General features: G+C 44.5%; 1 protein-coding gene across 7 annotated transcripts in view; it reads left to right on the top strand.

The window, feature by feature from the left end:
* Positions 1-18,947, top strand: part of DCAF11 (DDB1 and CUL4 associated factor 11) — a 717,991-nt gene that overhangs the window by 200,187 nt on the left and 498,857 nt on the right. For all 7 annotated transcript variants that reach the window (XM_078644967.1, XM_078644970.1, XM_078644968.1 and 4 more), the window contains exons 2-3: positions 16,219-16,343; positions 17,102-17,220. In XM_078644967.1, the coding sequence (XP_078501093.1) occupies positions 16,219-16,343; positions 17,102-17,220 (244 nt within the window). The remainder of the gene's footprint in view (positions 1-16,218; positions 16,344-17,101; positions 17,221-18,947) is intronic.

The following is an 18,947-nucleotide window of genomic DNA, read 5'->3' as shown; positions in this document are numbered from 1 at the left end:
ATTTCCCACCTAGGCGATAGCGCTTATGCTGTGCGGTCCTTTGTCCTTACCCCCTACCTGAACCCATCAACCCAGAGTGAGAGAGGTTACAATTTGGGACACAGATCAACACGCAACGTTGTGGAGCGCACCTTTGGACTATTGAAAAGCAGGTTCCGCTGCCTCCACAAAAGCGGAGGTGCACGTCAGTACACACCCATCATCTGCTGCAAAATCATTGCTACCTGTGCTATGCTGCACGTTCTTGCTACAGAGAGGTACAGCAGTTGAAATAACTTATCATGAGGACATTGATGAAGGCCTTGAACAGCCAGAGCCCTACGCAGCATTAGCAGCGCCAGCAACAGATGGGAGACTGAGACGGGCAGAGATCACACGCAACTATTTTTAAGTAAATAAGGAGACACAGCCAGGCGTTGCATGTGCATGACGTATTTTAATGAGTGGGCACTACGTCCATCAGCAAATGGCACACCATGCCAGTCAAATTGGGGACAACCAAAATTTCAAGTCACTGGTTACTTCACCCAAATATTGTTCATGAAGGTGTGGGCAGCATTAATGTCTGCGCCCACGCACTACAGTGCTGGCTGCCTGTAGCTGGCTTTCCACACTGGCTGTTGATCCAGGGCCCGTAGCATGGCGCCTGCTGCTCCTCCGGGTTTCTGGTACAGGTGTGCTATTGCTGCTCCTGCTGGTGTTGTCTTCGCTCTCCCCCACACCTAGAGCCCCAGCGTTGGCTGACTGGGTGGTCAGCAGCAGTTCCATAGGGGATGTCACCTTCCCCATCCCCCTGGAGACATCTGTGCAGCAGTGAACAAGCCCCTCCTGCATTGCCACAGAGCGCCTGCATAGCAGGGAAGTGGCCGTAGCCAGACGGTTCACCGCCTTGGTGTGTTGCTGCATGTACTGCCTCTCCCTGCGCCTTCTGGCCCTGTCCTCATCCAGTCTGTCACAGAGTGCCATCATGGACTGGGACATGTCCCGCATTCCCTCTGCCATTTCCCTCATGCTCTCCGCCATGGCGTTGATGCCACGGTCTATGTTGCCCTTGTTCTAATTTAAGTGCCGCATCTGTCTCTGCACTGACTGTATGGCCTTTCCCTGCAGGTGCTGCACTTTCACCATAGTGGCCTCCAGCCCGCCGAAGACCCCCTCACCCTGCCGAGTTGTGCTGCTCTCCCGGACCCTACGGCGTCTTGCACCTGTGTGCACACCCTCGGACGTGGACTGCACCCCAGCATTGGTTGCCTCCAGTGTGGCAGTTGTGGTGTCACCCTCCCTTTCGTCGTCAGAGGACGTCTTTATGATATGGAGAGGGGGTACAGCATGCCTCCTGGGCCTTACCACTTCAGATGAATTTGAGGCTGGTGAGGCTTGCTGTGGTTTTGAGTCCTGCTGTGGTGATACATTCAGCAGTGGCGATGCTGGCTGTGCAGTTGTGGCTGGCTCTGGTGGTGAAGCTGCCTGTGGTGTTGGTGCGGGTGGTGGTTCAATGCTGTAGCCTGCACTCGTGCGGGCATCCTCAGAAGTTCTCTTACGGGATGCTCTTCCATCCTTTTTCTGCCCTGTCCTGCTCGATGACTCTCCTGTTGACAGATATGGACAAAGTGGAGAATGTGTGGCTCAATGGTTAGAGCGGCAGACCCTGATGCAAAGATCTGGCCCGGGACCAGGGTTCAATTCCCGCCTCGGCGGGTCTTTGACTCAATCTCCTTGGACCTGATAATTCTCGCCTCGGTGCCTATTCTAATCATGGGTCCCACTCTGCAACTCTGGGCAATAGCTTGCTTAATCTCCACAACGGCCCCAACAGCGCTGGGATGCCTGGCTTCCCCTTGGGGGTGCCCAGGAGTGGACATTTCACAGGGAAAAGCCAGGAAGGGTTCCACAGCGGTATGCTTTACAGCGCCAGGACACTCATGGGTATTAGTGCGCTTTACAAGTACAAATTACATTTACATTTTACATTTACATTAGCTCAGTGGTGCTGCAACCCTATATTTCACTATTAAATTACAATCCTGTCACACTATCTCAATGTGCTCAACTGCTTCTGAATGATGTTTGTGGCATGCCTTGTTGTTTTGTATGACTGTCATAATGGGTGTTTCAATGACTACCTCTCTCATGATGCATTGCTGGGGTATGCCAAAACCTGTACTGGAGTGTGAGTCACACAGCCCCATTGGGGAAGGGGGACAGGGAAGGGGGTGGGAGGCTTGCTGGGCATGCTCCTTGCCTTGTTTAGTTGCAGCTCTGGCTGAGCTGTCAGCATCCCCAATCCCAAACACACTCTCGGGCTCCAGGGTGGACTCCACCAGCTGCTCCAGGTCAGTGAGGGCAGGTGCCCTGCTCCTTCCTCCCCCTGTGGCACTGGCCTCTTTCTTCTATGCTGCCAGCTTCTTTTTGGTAATGATCCTGAGATCACAACAGCGTTTTTTTTAAATCGTCGATCTCTCGTTGGCTCACACCCATGGCGTTAACCTTCGCCTGGATTTCCAGCCAGGTCTTCCATTTCACAGCCTCTGCTACCTGCAGAGACTGTTTCCCAAAAAGCTGGGTGTGGTGTCTGACCACCTCCTCCACGAGCACCTGAAGCTCACTTGTGCTGAACTTCAGCTTTCTTTTTCTTTCACCTCCTTCCCTCTGTGATTCCTGGGATGCCATCTTGCAGTTCTGCTCAGCTCAGTACAGCCAGTGACTCAGTTGCTCCGTAGCTCCCAGCTCTCCAGAAGGTTCTGATTGTCTGCACCTGCATGGGTGTGACCACTTCCTGGTTGTGGGGTGGGGTAGATGCACAGGATTAGTTGGTTCCTCAGTAACTTGGTTGTGGGGTGGGGTGGATGCACATGATTGGTTAAATCCTCAATTGCTTGTATTTTGAATCTCTGATTCGGGATTTACCGATTCGGTAATTCCCATACATTCCTATAGGCCTCCAGGCCCATAGGTATGAATGGGAATTACCGAATCGGTAAATACCGAATCTGTAATACCGAATATTACCGATTCGGTAAAATATACCGAATTGTTATCTACATCCCATTTACCGATTCTGAAATACCGTATCTGTAAAATTCGGTATTTTATAATCGGTAAAAAGAAATTACCTACATATGGCCCATAGTGTCTATGTGTTCTGTCCTAGTCTAACCAACTCCCGTTATGTTGTGCCTTTCCATTCCACCTTCCTCTGCAGCTCTACGGGTAAGATATGCCTTGTATGGTCCCCAAATGTTTTATGTCTGCAGCATGCTGGCATAAGGGCATTGTAGTTATGTATATACAAAGTGGGTGAAGGGCCTTTCATCCAGCGCATGGCAATTCTCCTTTTTACCAATAATATACCAAGTGCTATCAATCTGCCAGTTCCCTTAGGCAAATCTTTGACGTATCCCAGGAGGGCTCCTAATGGGGTTTCTGGCACAGGTGTCTCAGCCATATCCTGCAGTGCTGTGAACATCACGGACCTGTTCCTGCGGATCCCAGGACAATCCCTAGCAAGAAAAGTGGAATTTGCCTCCCGCATCTTACGCATTTCTTGTCTTCCGCATCCCCTCTGCCTAGTCAAATGCTTTTTCGGCATCTAAGATTAAATGCAGCATGTACTTTTGGGTCAATGTGTGTGTAAGTTACTGGTGAGTGATTGACCAGGTACAAACTCGGACTACTCTTGGCCTACCACAACTGGAAGTAAGGGGGCCAGTCTGTTCACCTAGAATTTGGCCAACAGCTTCATGTCAGTATAGAGCAAGGAGAGTGGCCTGTATGAGGAGGATTGCTCCGGAGGTTTACCAGGTTTTAGTAGAGTAATAAGGATGGCTTCTCACATAATCAGGGGCATTATGCCTTCTCTGCCAATTCTTCAAAGAGATTAACTAGGTGCGGAGTTAGTCGGTACTGATAGGCCTTGTAGAAGGCTTCTGTTAGGCCATCCAAGCCCAGCGCTTTATGATTGGGTATGTCCTTCAATGCTGCGGTGATCTCATTTGGGCGGAGTGGGGCCATCTGCCACTTCATGGTTATTTGGGCCAAGTATTCTTCGGCAGATTCTTCTGTATGTGGGCATCAAGAGGGCTACAGGTCTGCGTATTAATGTCGGAATCTGTCTACTATCTGGCATGCGCTGCACACCTATGCCCCATTGTCGTCTTACAGCAATAACATTTCATTTCCACTGCTTTTAGGCCGAGTCAGAGCTGCTAGTGTGACACTGGGCCTTTCGCACTCGCTGTACACTTTTGCAGTAGGGTATTTCCCTCTGAGAGTTATTTCAGTTTGAGTTAATTCTTTGAATTCACTACCTTTTCCCTGATCTGGGCTAGCACCTCGGGCTCAGACACTCCCTGTGGCATGCGTTCTAGTAAGGATAACTCCATCTCCAATTTCTATAAACGATCTCTAATGGAGCGAAGCACTCCTGCTTGCTTCAAAATAGTGATGCCACGGATATAGGCTTTAAACGCTTCTCAAATAGTGGCCATACTGGAGATGCTACCTAAGTTGGTACTAAAATAGTGGTCTATCGCTTGCGCGAGTTCCTCGCGGAATACTGTATCTATTAGTGAGTACTTCAGGAAATGCCATGTGCTAGCCCTGGGTTGCATATCGCGTATCTTCAGTTTCAGTCTTACTGGGGAATGATCCGAGTATGTGTGTGGTAGATGCTCGCATTCTTTTATAAAGGGTCCTACGTCTCGTGAGGCGAACCAATTATCTATACAAGTATATACTTTGTGCACTGATGAGTAATGAGTACACTCCTTACTAGCCCTTCCACTGCTATAGCTCTGGCTGATGATGAGGGTTTCCTGGGAGGTTCACTTGATCTGTCCAGCTCTGGGGATTGAACGCAGTTAAAATCGCCGCCTCATAGTTTTAGCAAATTTGTATATAAGGCGAGTTTACAGTGTAAGGAGCGATAAAATTGAGGGTCATCATAATTTGGCATGTAAATCCCCACAACTAGCACATCAAGGTTGTCTTTCCGGCAGCGAGCTACTACATATCTTCCTCCAGGGTCGACATCTATTCCATGAATTTGTAAGCCTGCGCCTTGGCAAACCCACACCAAAACCCCTGTGCATGTTTTGTGACTCCCGCTACAATACAAGTACTTTGTGATGACAACCCGGTGTGGAGTGCCAGGTGCGTTTCTTGCAATATGGCAACATCTGTGCGATGTCTCTGTAAGTAAAAAAACACCTTGCGGATTTTCTGTTGGTCGTTAAGTCCCCTAACATTCCACAACAGAAAATTTATCGAGGGGCTACCTTGTCTGGGTGATGTAATATGATCCTTACTTTCGCTCATTGGGTGTATCTGAAGTTACCGTATCTGTGATACTACTAAAGCTTTTCCTGCTTCTGTCCACTAGGCTACTTTAAAAGAATGACTGCCAGTATGTTAATCCCCCATCCCCCACCCACGCCATGCCCCCAAACATCTGACCTGGCTTTTTAGACCCCACTCCTTGGTTCCCCTTCTTAATGGTAAAAAAAACCCCTCCCAAAACAGTGTGTATTACACATGAGGGTGGTGATTACCCGAAAACTGCCCTCGGCTCTGGTACCAATTTCGCCATCAAATTACATATATAATTTATCCATGATGTCTACCTATTATTTTATAGCTTATTTGTGGGCTCTAGCCCCAGCAGCTACATACTAATTATTCACACTTTTCACTTTATACATCCTAAGTGTGAATCCACTTACTGATAGTGAACTACACTCTTGCCCTCTCCGCACAATGTTTATGACTATTTTTACAAGTTAACTGCAACAACCTACACTGTAACTGTTATCATATTTCTGCATAGCTGTTGAAAAGAAATTACTAGTGACCTGTCAGTATTAAAGACCACTTGATTAGTTTCATGCCAATACTGATGCCTAACTCTCGTTCCTGTTGGTCCAATTCGCTGGAAGCGGCGTTTTCTTCTAAGGCGGTGTCCTGCGGGCTTTTACTGGACTTAGTCTTAGTGTAGGCTTTAAGCGTCTGCTGTAGATTGTCAGTGTCCGTGTAAATTTTTTATTTACCATCCAGCTTGACTCTCATATGTGCCGAGTAGAGCATGCATAGTCGATGCTGAGCTCCTGCAGCTTCCACTTCAGTGGGACAAACCATCTTTGTGCCTCTACACCTGGGGGGGTGAAGTCAGGGTAGAGAAAAGGTTTGATACCCTCGTAACAGTGTGTCTGAAGCTCTCTGGCACACCGCTGTGCCGCATTCCTATCTCTATAATTTAGGATTCAGGCTAAATTGTGCTTGCTCCACTGTAAATACGGAAGAGAAAGTGTCTCTGCCCAGTAAGGTCATAAGTAGTTTCTCCACAAAGAGTTCCATGTTCCCGGTCGTAGTGGATTCGGGCAATCCCACTATGCGCAGGTTGTTATGCCTGGAGTACACTTGAAGGGCTTCAGCTTTGTTCTGCAGCTTCGCCATTAGTTTTCCCATTACTTTCTGAGCATCTGTGGGCTCTGCCTGTTGATCTTCGGCCTCTGGCACTCTTCTCTCTACCATATCCAGTCTCTCTGCGTGTTTATCTATACGCTCTGACATGTGATCCATGTGGTAGGAAAGAGAGTCCTTCTTCCTGTTATTGTAGTGAGACTTTGCTGCATAGTTACTAGTAGTTGGTGTAGGTCACCGCCCAGCTCAGTCACAGAGGCACCCTGCTCCATGTTGATGTCTCTGTATCCTCCTCTCTCGTTCTGGTGGATTTACGCTAGTCAAACTGCAATTTCGGCTGATTTTTTTCTTGCTTCCCCATTGTGTTATTGGTTATATGCCCTCGGTGCAGTGCCTGTACTTGCAATGAGTTATGGCGTCTTGGTGGAGTGATCCTGCTTAGTTATGCTGACAAGTTTTTCTTTTATTCACCGGGCTAAGGTATTATCACAGTTGTGCAGCAGTGATTGTGCTTGAGTCTTGCGCGGGGCGGGGTGATGTTTAATGTTTCTCTTGGCCCCACAGGGGATATTATTGCTTAGCCTATAGAACGCACCGCCTTTAATGCCACCACTCAATCTGTGGTGGTTTCAGCCATTGGTTTGCTCCCAGGTGCTTGTCTGTCTTTGTAGTTGACAATCCTCTGATCTCCATTATTTTTGCTGTTCTGCAGCTTAGGAACTCCGGAAGGGGCACAGCAGGAGGAGACAGGCTGTTTGCTACTCGCACGCAGGATCAGGCAGTGTCAGCAGCCTGCCCTGTCTCCGGTCCAGCCCGCGTCGCCCCAGGGGTGTGTTCAGTCCTCCAGGTGCCACGGCCCACGGCTATCCTTTGGCTAGAACCCTCGGTGGCCAAAGGATAGCCGCGAGTGGAGGCCCAACAACGCAGGGAGTATTCGTGCCTCTGGCTGGGTGAAGCTGATGGAAGCGGGACAGGCACAACTCAGCCAGCCGGCCAAGCATGGTCCGCGTGCCGCCTGTCACAGGACCCAGTCAGCACCGCCATCAGGCTCCAGGGGCGGCGGCAGGTGGCTTCTCCGTCGTCGCTGGGTGCGGAGCAGTGGCAAACCCCGGCACATCCCGGGACAGCCGCAGATGTAGTCCCGGTGCGGCCGGCAACCAGGCACCAGTCCGGCTCTTGCAGTAATTCGGGGCCAACAGTGCTGGAGATCAGGTGTCGCACAGCCGTCAGAATGACAAAGTTAAATTGGGATGCTTGTAGGGGTTCTCATCGGCTGCGGGGGTATCGTTCAGTAGCTCGTGGCGAGTGCTGCTTAGAGCCTCTTTTTTATCGCTATTCTGCCCATGGATTACACGTATTTCTGCAGGACTGTAGCTGCGGCCTCGGGAGCTTGCTTAGGTTGCGACCATCTTGAGGCCAGGCAAGCTCAGCACTCGTGCTGTTAGCAGGGTTACCTCATTCTCTTTAAATTCGAAATTAGCAAAGCTAAGGGCAGTAAGGAGGCCCTTCTATTTCCATGCTGTCTTGCCAGTCAATTGGCATATGTAGCAGATTTTGTCATGTCATCCCTAATCGCTGCCTTCCTTGGCTTTTGTGTGTCTACCAGAAAGCTTTTGTGACTGGGCTGGGACCTGGGAAGGGGGCATATTTTAAAGCAGACCCATTTTCTAATAGCATCACTATAATAGGGCTGAACTTCCCTTTGGGGCTAAGATGAAGGAGGAAGATTGAATATTCTTCTGCACTGTGTCTTCGACCCTCAGTTTGTCAAAAGTCAGATTGTCCTGGAAGACATTAGCAAGTCATGGTCTTTGTGTCCCTTAGTATTTAATAACCAATAAAGATCATACTGTTGTTCACTGTGGAAGACAGAAATAGGTTGAAACTATATACTAATGTGACAGTCAATAAACTTGATGCTTCTTATCAATTTATTCCTCTTTATCAACACAGTAGCCAAAGCAGATTCCACAGACATGGCTTTTATGGATCTAACATCACCCTTTGACATAGTCAACAGGGACAAATTATGGAACATTCTTTTGTCTCTGGGGGCAGACCTTGATATTTGTAGTTTTCGTAGGGACCTGCATATGAAAATGTCAGCGGTTATTTGATGCACTAGCGATGGGTCATATACTGACGCTTTTAGGGTCCAGATTGGGATGCTCCAATGGTGTATCTTGGCCCCATTTTTGTTTACTTTATATATCAATGGTCTAAAAAAGCACCTGTTGGATAACGGCCTGAACTGCCCCATGGTAGGCAAACGTGTTCTCCCCGCATTACTGTATGCAGAAAATGCAGTTCTTTTAGCCAGAACGGCGGTCTGATCGCAAAAGTTATTGGACTTTATGGGTGCATTAGACCTAGTGACAAACTATAATAAGCTTTTCGTGATGGGGGCCTAGCTCCAAAAGCTATAGAACGTTTTACATTCGTGGGCATGCTTTGGCTAAACCTAATACTTTGCCCTACTTAGTGTTCAATTTGTTTCCGTCCGTACCTGGCACCGATGGAGGACACTAAGAAATTTGTTTAAGGGTTTTTGCCTCAGTTTCCGATTTTGCTCCAAATTGGGAAAGAAACTGTTGCAGGCTTTTAAGATCAATTATGCAAAATGTACCTCTTAGTTGCTATGGAAGCGATATATAGGGATATATTGACCTCTCAGCTTTTTAGATAGTAGAAAACATTTATCTTAGACATTTTTGAGCGGTCCACAGTGCACCCCTGGGTATTATGGTAATCAAGAATTTGGACTTAATTATTTATCTGATACACTTATCCTCTGCCCACACTTAAGATGGATCTGAATTTGGCTAAGCCGTGAGACTTAATAGCACTCGGGAGTTTTGCAGGATTTTCTATCCCTTCACAGTTGGTTCAAATTTCTTACAAGCTCTTTTTCATCTCTTGGCCCTCACTCTGTTCGACAGCCCTGAGTTGATAAGGTAAATGTATCTAAATTGGACACAAAAAGCTTTTCTGTCTTTATGTTGGGCAAAAAGAGAAGGTCGTGAAATACACAAACCTGTTCGAGTGTGTATACCATTAAAAACTGTTTGTATGATGCAACCTTATCTTCCCTCTATATCTAATTTTAATCATCGTTTCTTGCTGACACCGCACAAGTCGAATTCACTCTATTGGCTGTTAGGAATGTAATGAGAGAACAAATTAAGGACTTTGTGACTACAACTGTGTCTCCACAAGATACACTTCATTTTGTTATGTTCTGCGGTTTTTATGGCTAGCCTCAAAGAGTTTTTATTGTGCCACTTTTTAAAATCTTGGGTGGCGTAGTGACCAAAAGAACAATCGATTCAACCCAGATCTTTGTGACTGGGGGTGAATGTTTGCATTGTTCAGCATTCCGCCGATCATTTGTTCCTTTTGTCGCCCTAAGTGAGAAGGGTATGCCCAGACGTGGGTCCCTTACTCACTGCGCCACTGGGTTCAAGCCAGCCTGGCTGATGAGGGGTGATGCCTTGAAACTGGTCCTGGGATGCTTGTTTCTGGTCCAGGGAGGGCCTGGCTTAGCAGTTTGGACTGGACTGCCCCAGTTGGAGCAGGCTCAAGATTGATTTGCATTTAGGTGGGTCCAGTAAGGTGGAATGTTGAGAAAAAGAACAATGGGTTAAACCCAGATCTTTGTGACTGAGGGTAAATGTTTGCATTGTTCAGCATTCCGTCCATCATTTGTTCTTTTTACTTATTAATAATCAACATTTTAACAAAGTGCACCCAGCGATTGTTTTTTTTAACCATTTCTGAATGATAATTTTGTTATTCTGTATACTGTTTTTTATCTGCTGCTGTCAAACCATTACGTGCAAAATGATTTGTTTTTTTGGTATTGAAGTTTTATATTCGATGATCTTCTATGGATTTTTATAAATTCTGAAATAAAGATTACTGATGATGATATTTATTAATTCATTTAAGGGATTTGCATAGCACTACAGGTTGAACTATGGCTACTTCAAGGGGGTTATCCACACAATAATTTTTAAACTGAAACAAATTTAGTGCCAGTTTGATTTGAAAGATGCATTGAGAGTCCCCAAATGTCGTTCTCCATTCACTGTCGTGTAGGGCATCAGTGAACTGTTATGCATGCTATATCTCTACCAACAGGTAGGTAAAATGGAAACGTTCCATAAATGGAATGGGATGTAGCTATGATTCCAAAAACATAGTGGTGTTTAGGCGCTACAGGTTAATTTTGATAACATTGCCCATGTTATCTTTTTGTGGGAAAATGTGGGTTTTTCTTGTGCCCTTGGAAGTACATGGGATTAATGCTGTTTTAGTCCCAATCAGTGAGTGGGGTAGATATGCTAGGTATAAAGAAACAGAATATCATGTTAGATAGCATATGTCTTTCTTAATTTCTTTGTATTCTTGTGTTCTAAGTGAGCCATCTATGTGGGTTTGACCACATGTAGCTTAATGTCCCTATGTAAAGCCGAAAATAAGCAAACTCCCAAATCCCACCACTCACAATGCACACCACAAGGCCCTAAAGCACATCAGGATGTCTTATTCGTCTTATAAATGGTTCAGTGCTCTTATATGTGTACTGGTTGCCAGTTGTGAAGTATACCAACAGCAGAGACACCTATGAGTGCCAGATTTCAGGTTCCTATGAGGGCCAGATTTCAGGGTCCCATCTCTCAAAAATGGTCAGCCCATCTAAAGCTTTCATTTGACACCATCAATCAAGAGAGCATGGGTACCCACTGGATACATGGTCTTATCCAGTCTCAGCCAGAATCTAGAATGTGGGGTCAAGGGTTATCATTTTAGAGGCTGGAGAGACCGACCATACCGATCCAGAGTCAGATTGACTTGCTGCAGCACACTACCCCGCAGTGTAAATGTTAATGATTCCATGTCTCTTGCTGGATTTGGATAGAAATTGGCTTCCCATGACTGTAGGGTACTAGAGGCACAATGCAGCCTCACAGGTCTTGGAATGCATCTCTTCAGCTTTTCACCATCTGCTATTGAGGTTTCTCCGTAGGAGAGTGTGAGCTAGGCATCAAAGTCCTGATGGCTCCTGGGTAACTCAGCTCCTTGAGGCAGGCTTCAGTGAACCTATATATTGAACATGTATATCAATACGTCCTAGTCATTTTACTGGACTGACATGAAATTTAAAAGCATTGCATGGTCATTGAAATGGAATTTCTAAACCTATGCCACCCCTGAAATATAAACCTTTACTGCTTGACCTCACTACTTCAGTCAAAGGCCAAACAGCAGAGCAGAGGTTCTTGATATATCAGTCATGTGCAGAAGTACCCTTTCCTCAGGGTACAGAATAAATAGGCAACGCCTGTCAAGAGGATTGCCAAGTACCTCTTCGGTGCCCCTCTCCATGGATAATTATCACAAAGAGTTAGAGGTCCAATCGAGTTCATTTATATGCATTTCCTGTTGTGTACAGAATATCATAGATCCAAATATTCGTTAAACAATATTGTTTTTATTTTGATGAAACAAGGATATTGTTTCCAAAAATTGAACCAAGTTGTATAAAGAGCTAACAGCAAACATGTGTTTCACCCCTTCCCAGCACACAGGCCTGGGGGTTTCTCAAAGCTGGTAGACTTGAAAATTGAAGAGACAAATGTTATACATTAAATAAAATTGAAGACATTAAGTATGTGTTATAAAGATATTGCACCAAAAGCAAAACCAGAATTGAAACTACGCCAATAGCTGAAACACTGCACGTAGGTAGCACAATGCATTAGTGTAATAAATGTATATGAAATCAATCCCCAGATTACTGTAGTGGCAACATTATACATTGGAATATTAATCAGGCAGTTCAGTAGTATAGACAATATATCGGAATTTCAAAAGGACGAAAGTAGAAAAACAACATATTAAGAGTATTCCATGTAGGTCCATCAGAATACACGAGATGACCATAGTGTGCCCAAGACAGTGTCAAAATTAAGAACTTTCATCAAGGACAAAAATGTATAACGAAATGTTCAGGTGGAACACGGTTTCAGGTCACCACTGTACTTTTTAATACAGAGACCTCACTGTGTACACCTTTTCACAGCTGACCTAGTTTGAATAATTTTGGTGCAACACGCGGATGTATTAACTTTAATAGGCTCTGGATACACGGGTTAACTTGGTTTTGGGTGAGATACGTGGTCACCACTTGACTATCTGAAAGTGAAGATTCAGATTTCTGGATACTCTCACAGCTAACTTGGTTTGGGTACCTTTGGTGTAACACCTAATGGCACTTATTTTAAGAAATCAGAGTTGAGCACTATACTGCATGACCATCGTGCGGCGACACTCCCCATTTACAGGTGGTGGGTGTAGGGTCTACACACACATTTGAACACATCTATTTAGGGTCAAAAAAGTTGTGCATTGTTTGGACCATGATTGGACAATCATGGTCGATCAAACTTATGTATCAGACTTTACGTAGATCCAGACAAATGACACTGAATTTTAGAGAGGTGGAATGTTCTACACGGGACACTGGCGATGGCGCCTTAAATACAATTGGAGTTATGAATACACTTTACCACGGTATATGATTTGAATAGATATCTGTTACTACCAAATGCTGTTCCATTATACTGTCTGAAAAAAGTAAGGATGCAATTTGGAGTTAGCCAGTTAGGAAGACAACAGTAACTTACTAAAATATGCATAATTTCGTAGAGATTGGCTCTACCAGTTTAGAAGAGCGACCTTGAGATTACCTGAACAGGCGCTAAAAGGTAAGAGATAAGCTTGCATACATGTCCTAGTGACAATACATATATGGCTAAGCCCCAGTAATGGAGATCCCATGTATTTTTAGAAGCTACAGTGAGGCACACGTGATTACATGACGAATACGTTTAATGTCAGAAGAACACCAGACTAGGTGAGCCCTGTTCCTTTCGGGTCTCCTAGACTCTTGTCACAGATTGAGACTACTATTCACATATTGTCAATATCAAACCTTGGCAGCACTGAGTGGCTAGAAAACTGATATATACTTGGGGCATCCACATGCGGCTTATGATACTCGCGCTAACGACTATTCTACTACTACAACTGATACCAAACACTATTGATTATAATAGCTCACTTCTAACTATCTTGCGCTTAGGGTAATTGGGTCATCGTGACCCAGGGGATGGTTTTCTGACAACACCCTACCTAGGTACTCCACCTTAAAATTATGTACATTTATAATTGTAGCCCTGAGGAAGACCGCTGTGCCATCTGCAGTGTGGGGCGAAACACGTGTTGGCGCGGGGCAGATTGAGAGACATTGTGAAAATAAAGAATGTTGATACCACTGACTCAACATTGACTTATTTTGGAGTGTTCAGCGACTTCATTTTATAGCATTTGGATTTGTTCCAGCAGTGGGAGACATGGTGGCTCTTACTCCTCCTTGAACACCGTATACTTAATAGTATCTTCAAATAGAGCCATTTGGAGCTATTTTATCACTATAGTGTGCGCGCTCGTATCCTCTGCCACCAACCCTGATTATTATAACAATTGCGTATGTTCATGTGCTTTGTGGTATAAATGCACTGTTGGGCACACTGTGGTCACCTTGTTTATTCTGATGGATGTATATGGAATAATGTAAGCAAACATAAGGAGAAGATGGACGGAGGGCTGAAACTTTTCAGACACTCAACCCCAGTCACAGATCTGGGTTGAATCCATCATCGTATATGCAAATCAGTCTTGACCCTGTGCCTCATGGTAACAGTCCAGCAAACTGCCAAGCCCAGTCCCCCCTGGACCGGAAACAAGCATCCTGGGACCGGTTTCGGGATAACACCACTTATCAGCCATGGAACAGTTCAGACCGAACTGCCACTGGGGTGGTAAAGTGAGCTAAAGAACGATGATGGATTGAACCCAGATCTGTGACTTGGAGTGAGTGTCTGAAAAGTTTCAGCGCTCCGTCCATCATCCCCTTGTGTTTGCTGTGGAATACTGTAAACATGTGCTGTTTCTACTCTGGTCCCTTTGTAATTATGATATATTTTCTTTGTATTTAACTATCTGAATAAAATTCTAATTTCATAATTTGTTTGTCACACTATATTAATCTAAGGTTTGCTATCAAATATATTTATTATACTAATGCATTGTGCTGTTGCTGTTCCTGCCCTTATTTTAATTCTCTATTTGGTTTTGTAGCGGTATGTTTACTACACATACTTGGTGTCTTCTATCTTATTGAATGTATAAAATTAGTCTTACTCTTTAATTTTCAGCCTTGAGGAAGCCCCAGCCCTACGCTCCATGAAGTAGCGAAACACGTGTTGGCTGTTAGCTCTTCATAGAACTTGGTTCAATGTTCGGAAACAATATTGTGAACTAATATTTGGATGTATGAATGTCTGTACAAAACAGGACAAAGATACAAATGAATTTGATTGGACCTCTAACTCTTAGTGACTTAAATTCTGCAGTAGGTAAGGGGTTCTCCTACTTATGAGGGCAATCAAAAATTTTAGAAATTGACCAAATAACAAAGGATTTGCGACCTCTGGGACTTAAGCCCCTCCTTTATTCTAAACCTGCGGATAGCTGGCCTGAGTGCTCCCGTTCTTGCTGTCAGGTGTTTTTGGAGACATGCTTTTTGTGACCTTCACTCTTAGGCAGACAGACCTGCAGATGACATTTTTTACTCTACAGTACAACTCTTCTCCTGTTTGCAATAATGAGATATGAGCTGTGCCATAGAGTGGGGAGAGGAAACTCTGAATGGAGGGCTCGTGGTGGGAGAGCATGGAGATTTGCATAAACTTTCACCAGGCTCCACTTCCATTAATTTCCTACCACACCAAACTGGTTTTTCATGCTAGCCTTCACAAAACATGATTTGTTAGGGTGTGATCTATTGTGCATATATGTTCTCAGCGCTGCTGCGTTAATTCTTAACTGGCGTTTTCTTTCCACTTGTGTGTTTACCATTAATGTTCTGTTGCTGTGCTTTCTACGTTGTTATGGTGAGATTAATTGAGACCATTAGTTTTGAAGTTTTACTCGCAGTTTTCATAGTTAATATATTTTCCCTAATGAGTATTTTGAAGCATGTCATGGCTCAGTCGGGCAAAAATGCCCTGATTTTTCTGCCCATCACTGTTTTCGACTCAACAGCCCCCGCCCACTTAACCCTTAGTGCAAATTAACTGGGCCGTACTCCAGGATTACTACAATTTACTCCCCAATGTAAATTCAAATATTAACTGGCCAAGTAGAACAGTATTCAGTAGGCTAAAAAATAGAGGGAAAAGTTTTAGAACAGTTGTGCAAGGCATAATATGACCCCTTCTGCTCTCGTTTTTATTACTTCTCTGAAACCAGTTTATTTAATAAAATGTGCTAGTAAACGCAGCCCAGGTCTTTTGTCCTAACTCATGCAATGTGTTTTAATGAAATTGAGATATGGCTGGTTGCAAGGCCTATTTCTTTGCTCTTTGCATTACAGCTATTTCAAAGTGCAGCTCTGTTTGTAGTTCACGTTTTTTCTATGTTTGCCACTCAACTTATCCTTCATTTTGGGGGGAGGGCCTGGGAAGGACTGGGGATAAGAGAGGCCCTAGCTTTAACATTCATGAGTATACTTCTGTTAAAGTCGGATAATGGCTTCTAATAACCCATTTATTGTCTTGTCCCTCTGTTCTGTTCCAATTCAATTAATATAATGTTTCCTCCCTTCTTTTCCCTGCCTTTCCTTTCTCCCTCCTTTCTACCTGGTTTCTGCAAATTCCTTCTCCTCCCCCCCAGGGGCGAGGTGAGACTGGTGCAGGGTGGAGGGTCTGCCAGCCTGCAGCTAGTTCAAGCTCTCTCAGATTCTGATGACGATGATAGTGCATGGGAGGGCCGTCTCGGAGACCGTTATACCCCACCAGGTAAGTTTGGAGTATGAGAGCGGCAATGGGAAGTGTTGGGTAGAGTTGAACACTCGTGGTTCTTGGAGATGCAGATTGTTGAACCCTGTCAGGTTAGTCCGTGGGAGGAGATGAACTAACTCACATTCTTTGCATTCTGTTGGTCCTTTTAAGGCAGCAGGAAGTGAGTGAAAAGACCGGGATAATGGCAGTATGCAAAGTTGTAATGTAGTCTCTGCAATGTAGTGACCCATGTTTTCCTGGCCCTTGTCTTAATTAATGGTACAGTTGGTAGAGCAGGCAGAAATTAAACAGAGGGACTAGTCAGTGGGATCCAATAAAGCCCCAAAGTGGTTCGAAGGAAATGCCTGAATCGCAGCTGTCTTTCCACCCAAGTATAATCAGATCTCTTCTGATGACTCTTCCTCAGTATTTAGCTTCTGTTAATTCTGTGACATACTGGCATTGTTTAGATATTACAGGTATGTTCTGTGTGTTCTAGTGCGTGAAATTCCCATTGGATTGCTAGTTCCTATCCCATCCCTTATTGGCAATTTTGCGTCCAAGAGATTGGTGCAGATGAGGTGGAAAATGAGGAAGATTAAGGAAATATATTTTCTCACTATAGATGATGTACTTTTCCAGCTATCTCAGCTAGAGCACATAGTGCTCTGCAGTTTCTGCACTTTGGTACTATCACCATTATGTGTTTAGATGCTAAAAATTAGACCATGTAACCGGTATTGGGTGGAAAAGTAATCTTGTCTTTGTTTCCTCAGTGGATTCAACTCCAGACACAATGCTGCTGGACCAGAGTGAGATTAAGACCCAAGTGCTTTTGGCTGCTGGGAAGCTCGGAAGTGGTCCAAACTTCAGTATCCCACGCCTCCTGCTCCAGGTATATCATGTCATGGAGTATGTACTAATATTCTGCCTGTGTACTCTGGCACTACCTTTCCCTTTTTTCCTTCCTTATTCATCTGTATTTCCATCAATTTCCCTTGTCATTCTGTGCTTCTCTTCGTCTGCCTTATTCTGGTAGTGATATAAACAAACAATGGTCCGAGACCTATAGATTGAGGTACACAGATCTGATCAGAAAATTGAAATAATATTCACAAAGCAGTAGCACCTTTGATAAGTCTGCTGACTGTACAATAAAGACTGAATCTTTGGGAGAAGAACCTAACAACACGGTTTTGAAAAAATATATTCTTATTTAATTTTTATATTCAAATTTTGGCATATTTTTGTCAATAAAAAACAAACAGGTTGCCCCAAGATAGGAGAGTGCAAGAAAAAGTGTGATTCAAGGGGGTGAACAAGTGAAATAGAAAAGAAATTTGCACAGTAGTGAAAAAGAAAAATTCAATATGATTTAAACAGTCAATACTGCATATATATAATTCAAAACAATTGCAGTAATGAACACCTTGCCAGCAAATATAGATTCATTTAAGTCATAGTTGACAACATTGTAGTATTCATGTTTCAATGTCCATAATTTTGCACAGCCTACAATGTTGGAGAGACACTGGTCTAGGGTGTGTGTTAAAAATGTCGACGTTTCGACTCGACTTGTTCCCAACCGGTGATTTAGACCTGGGGATGGCGAGTCTTCATCAGGACAAAGAGCAAACAACGAGGCAACCAGGGATTATTAAATAACCCTTAAAACGGTGTCTGGGTCCATATGATGGAGTCGTTATTTCTTATATGGACATGGTAGGTGATGCCTTGAAAATATCTCTGGGTCCATGTAATGTAGGCGTGGTTTTCTTTATATGGACCTGTGGTTGGTACCTTAATTGTGTTAGTGCACAACCTCCAAGACGGACAGATAGGGCCAGTCGCTCCAAGGAATGAGGGCGCACTGATTTCCGATTGAGTTGTTTTTAAGACGTTGGGGGAGCTAATCCACTTTCATCCAAATGTAAGCCGTTGTCTACCGGCTTCCAGCGTTGTCATCCGAGCCTCCCAGTGCTTCCGGATGTCTATAGCTTGTGGAGGTAACTTCCACTCGATATAAGGACGCCGTCTTTCCGTCCACGGAACCCTCTATCACCGAGCCTCACGGTGCTTCGGGATATTCTGGTAGTGGAGAGTCCATCTGGAACCCTGAGCATTATATCCTTCAATCGTTCAGCTGATTAGGTATGTCGACCTTTTTCCAGGGTCGTCTTGTAGAATAACTGAGCTGATATGACACCTGTATATGTTATTTTCATTTGTATTTCACTTTCTGACTCTAATAAGGCATCATAGTGCCTTCTTGATCAAGACAATCTGTTTGTGTACGTCGATGATTTTCATGGATTATAAATATTGTAATTGTTATATTTTATTTATTTACACACGGAGGACTAGACCACACTATTTTACTATGAAAAATACACATAACAAAATGTACTATACCTAAGAGTTCCTTGCTTATTGTGGAAAACGCCAGGCCTCCTCCGCACATGTTGCTAACTCTGAACTTCCATTGGGTTAAGTCTCGCCAACTTCTTTGTGGACCTTTTCTAAAATGAGGCATCCTTCTTGCGTCGGTCACTTGCAAACTGAGGGATGTCCAGAGATACAGGGACCAACCCTAGCATGACGGGAAGTACACCCAGTCCTACT

The sequence above is a fragment of the Lissotriton helveticus genome, chromosome 5_1, assembly GCF_964261635.1.
Source record: "Lissotriton helveticus chromosome 5_1, aLisHel1.1, whole genome shotgun sequence".
Taxonomy (NCBI): Eukaryota; Metazoa; Chordata; class Amphibia; order Caudata; family Salamandridae; genus Lissotriton; species Lissotriton helveticus.
Note: the sequence above shows the minus strand (reverse complement) of the source record. Positions and strands in the feature narration are given on the sequence as shown.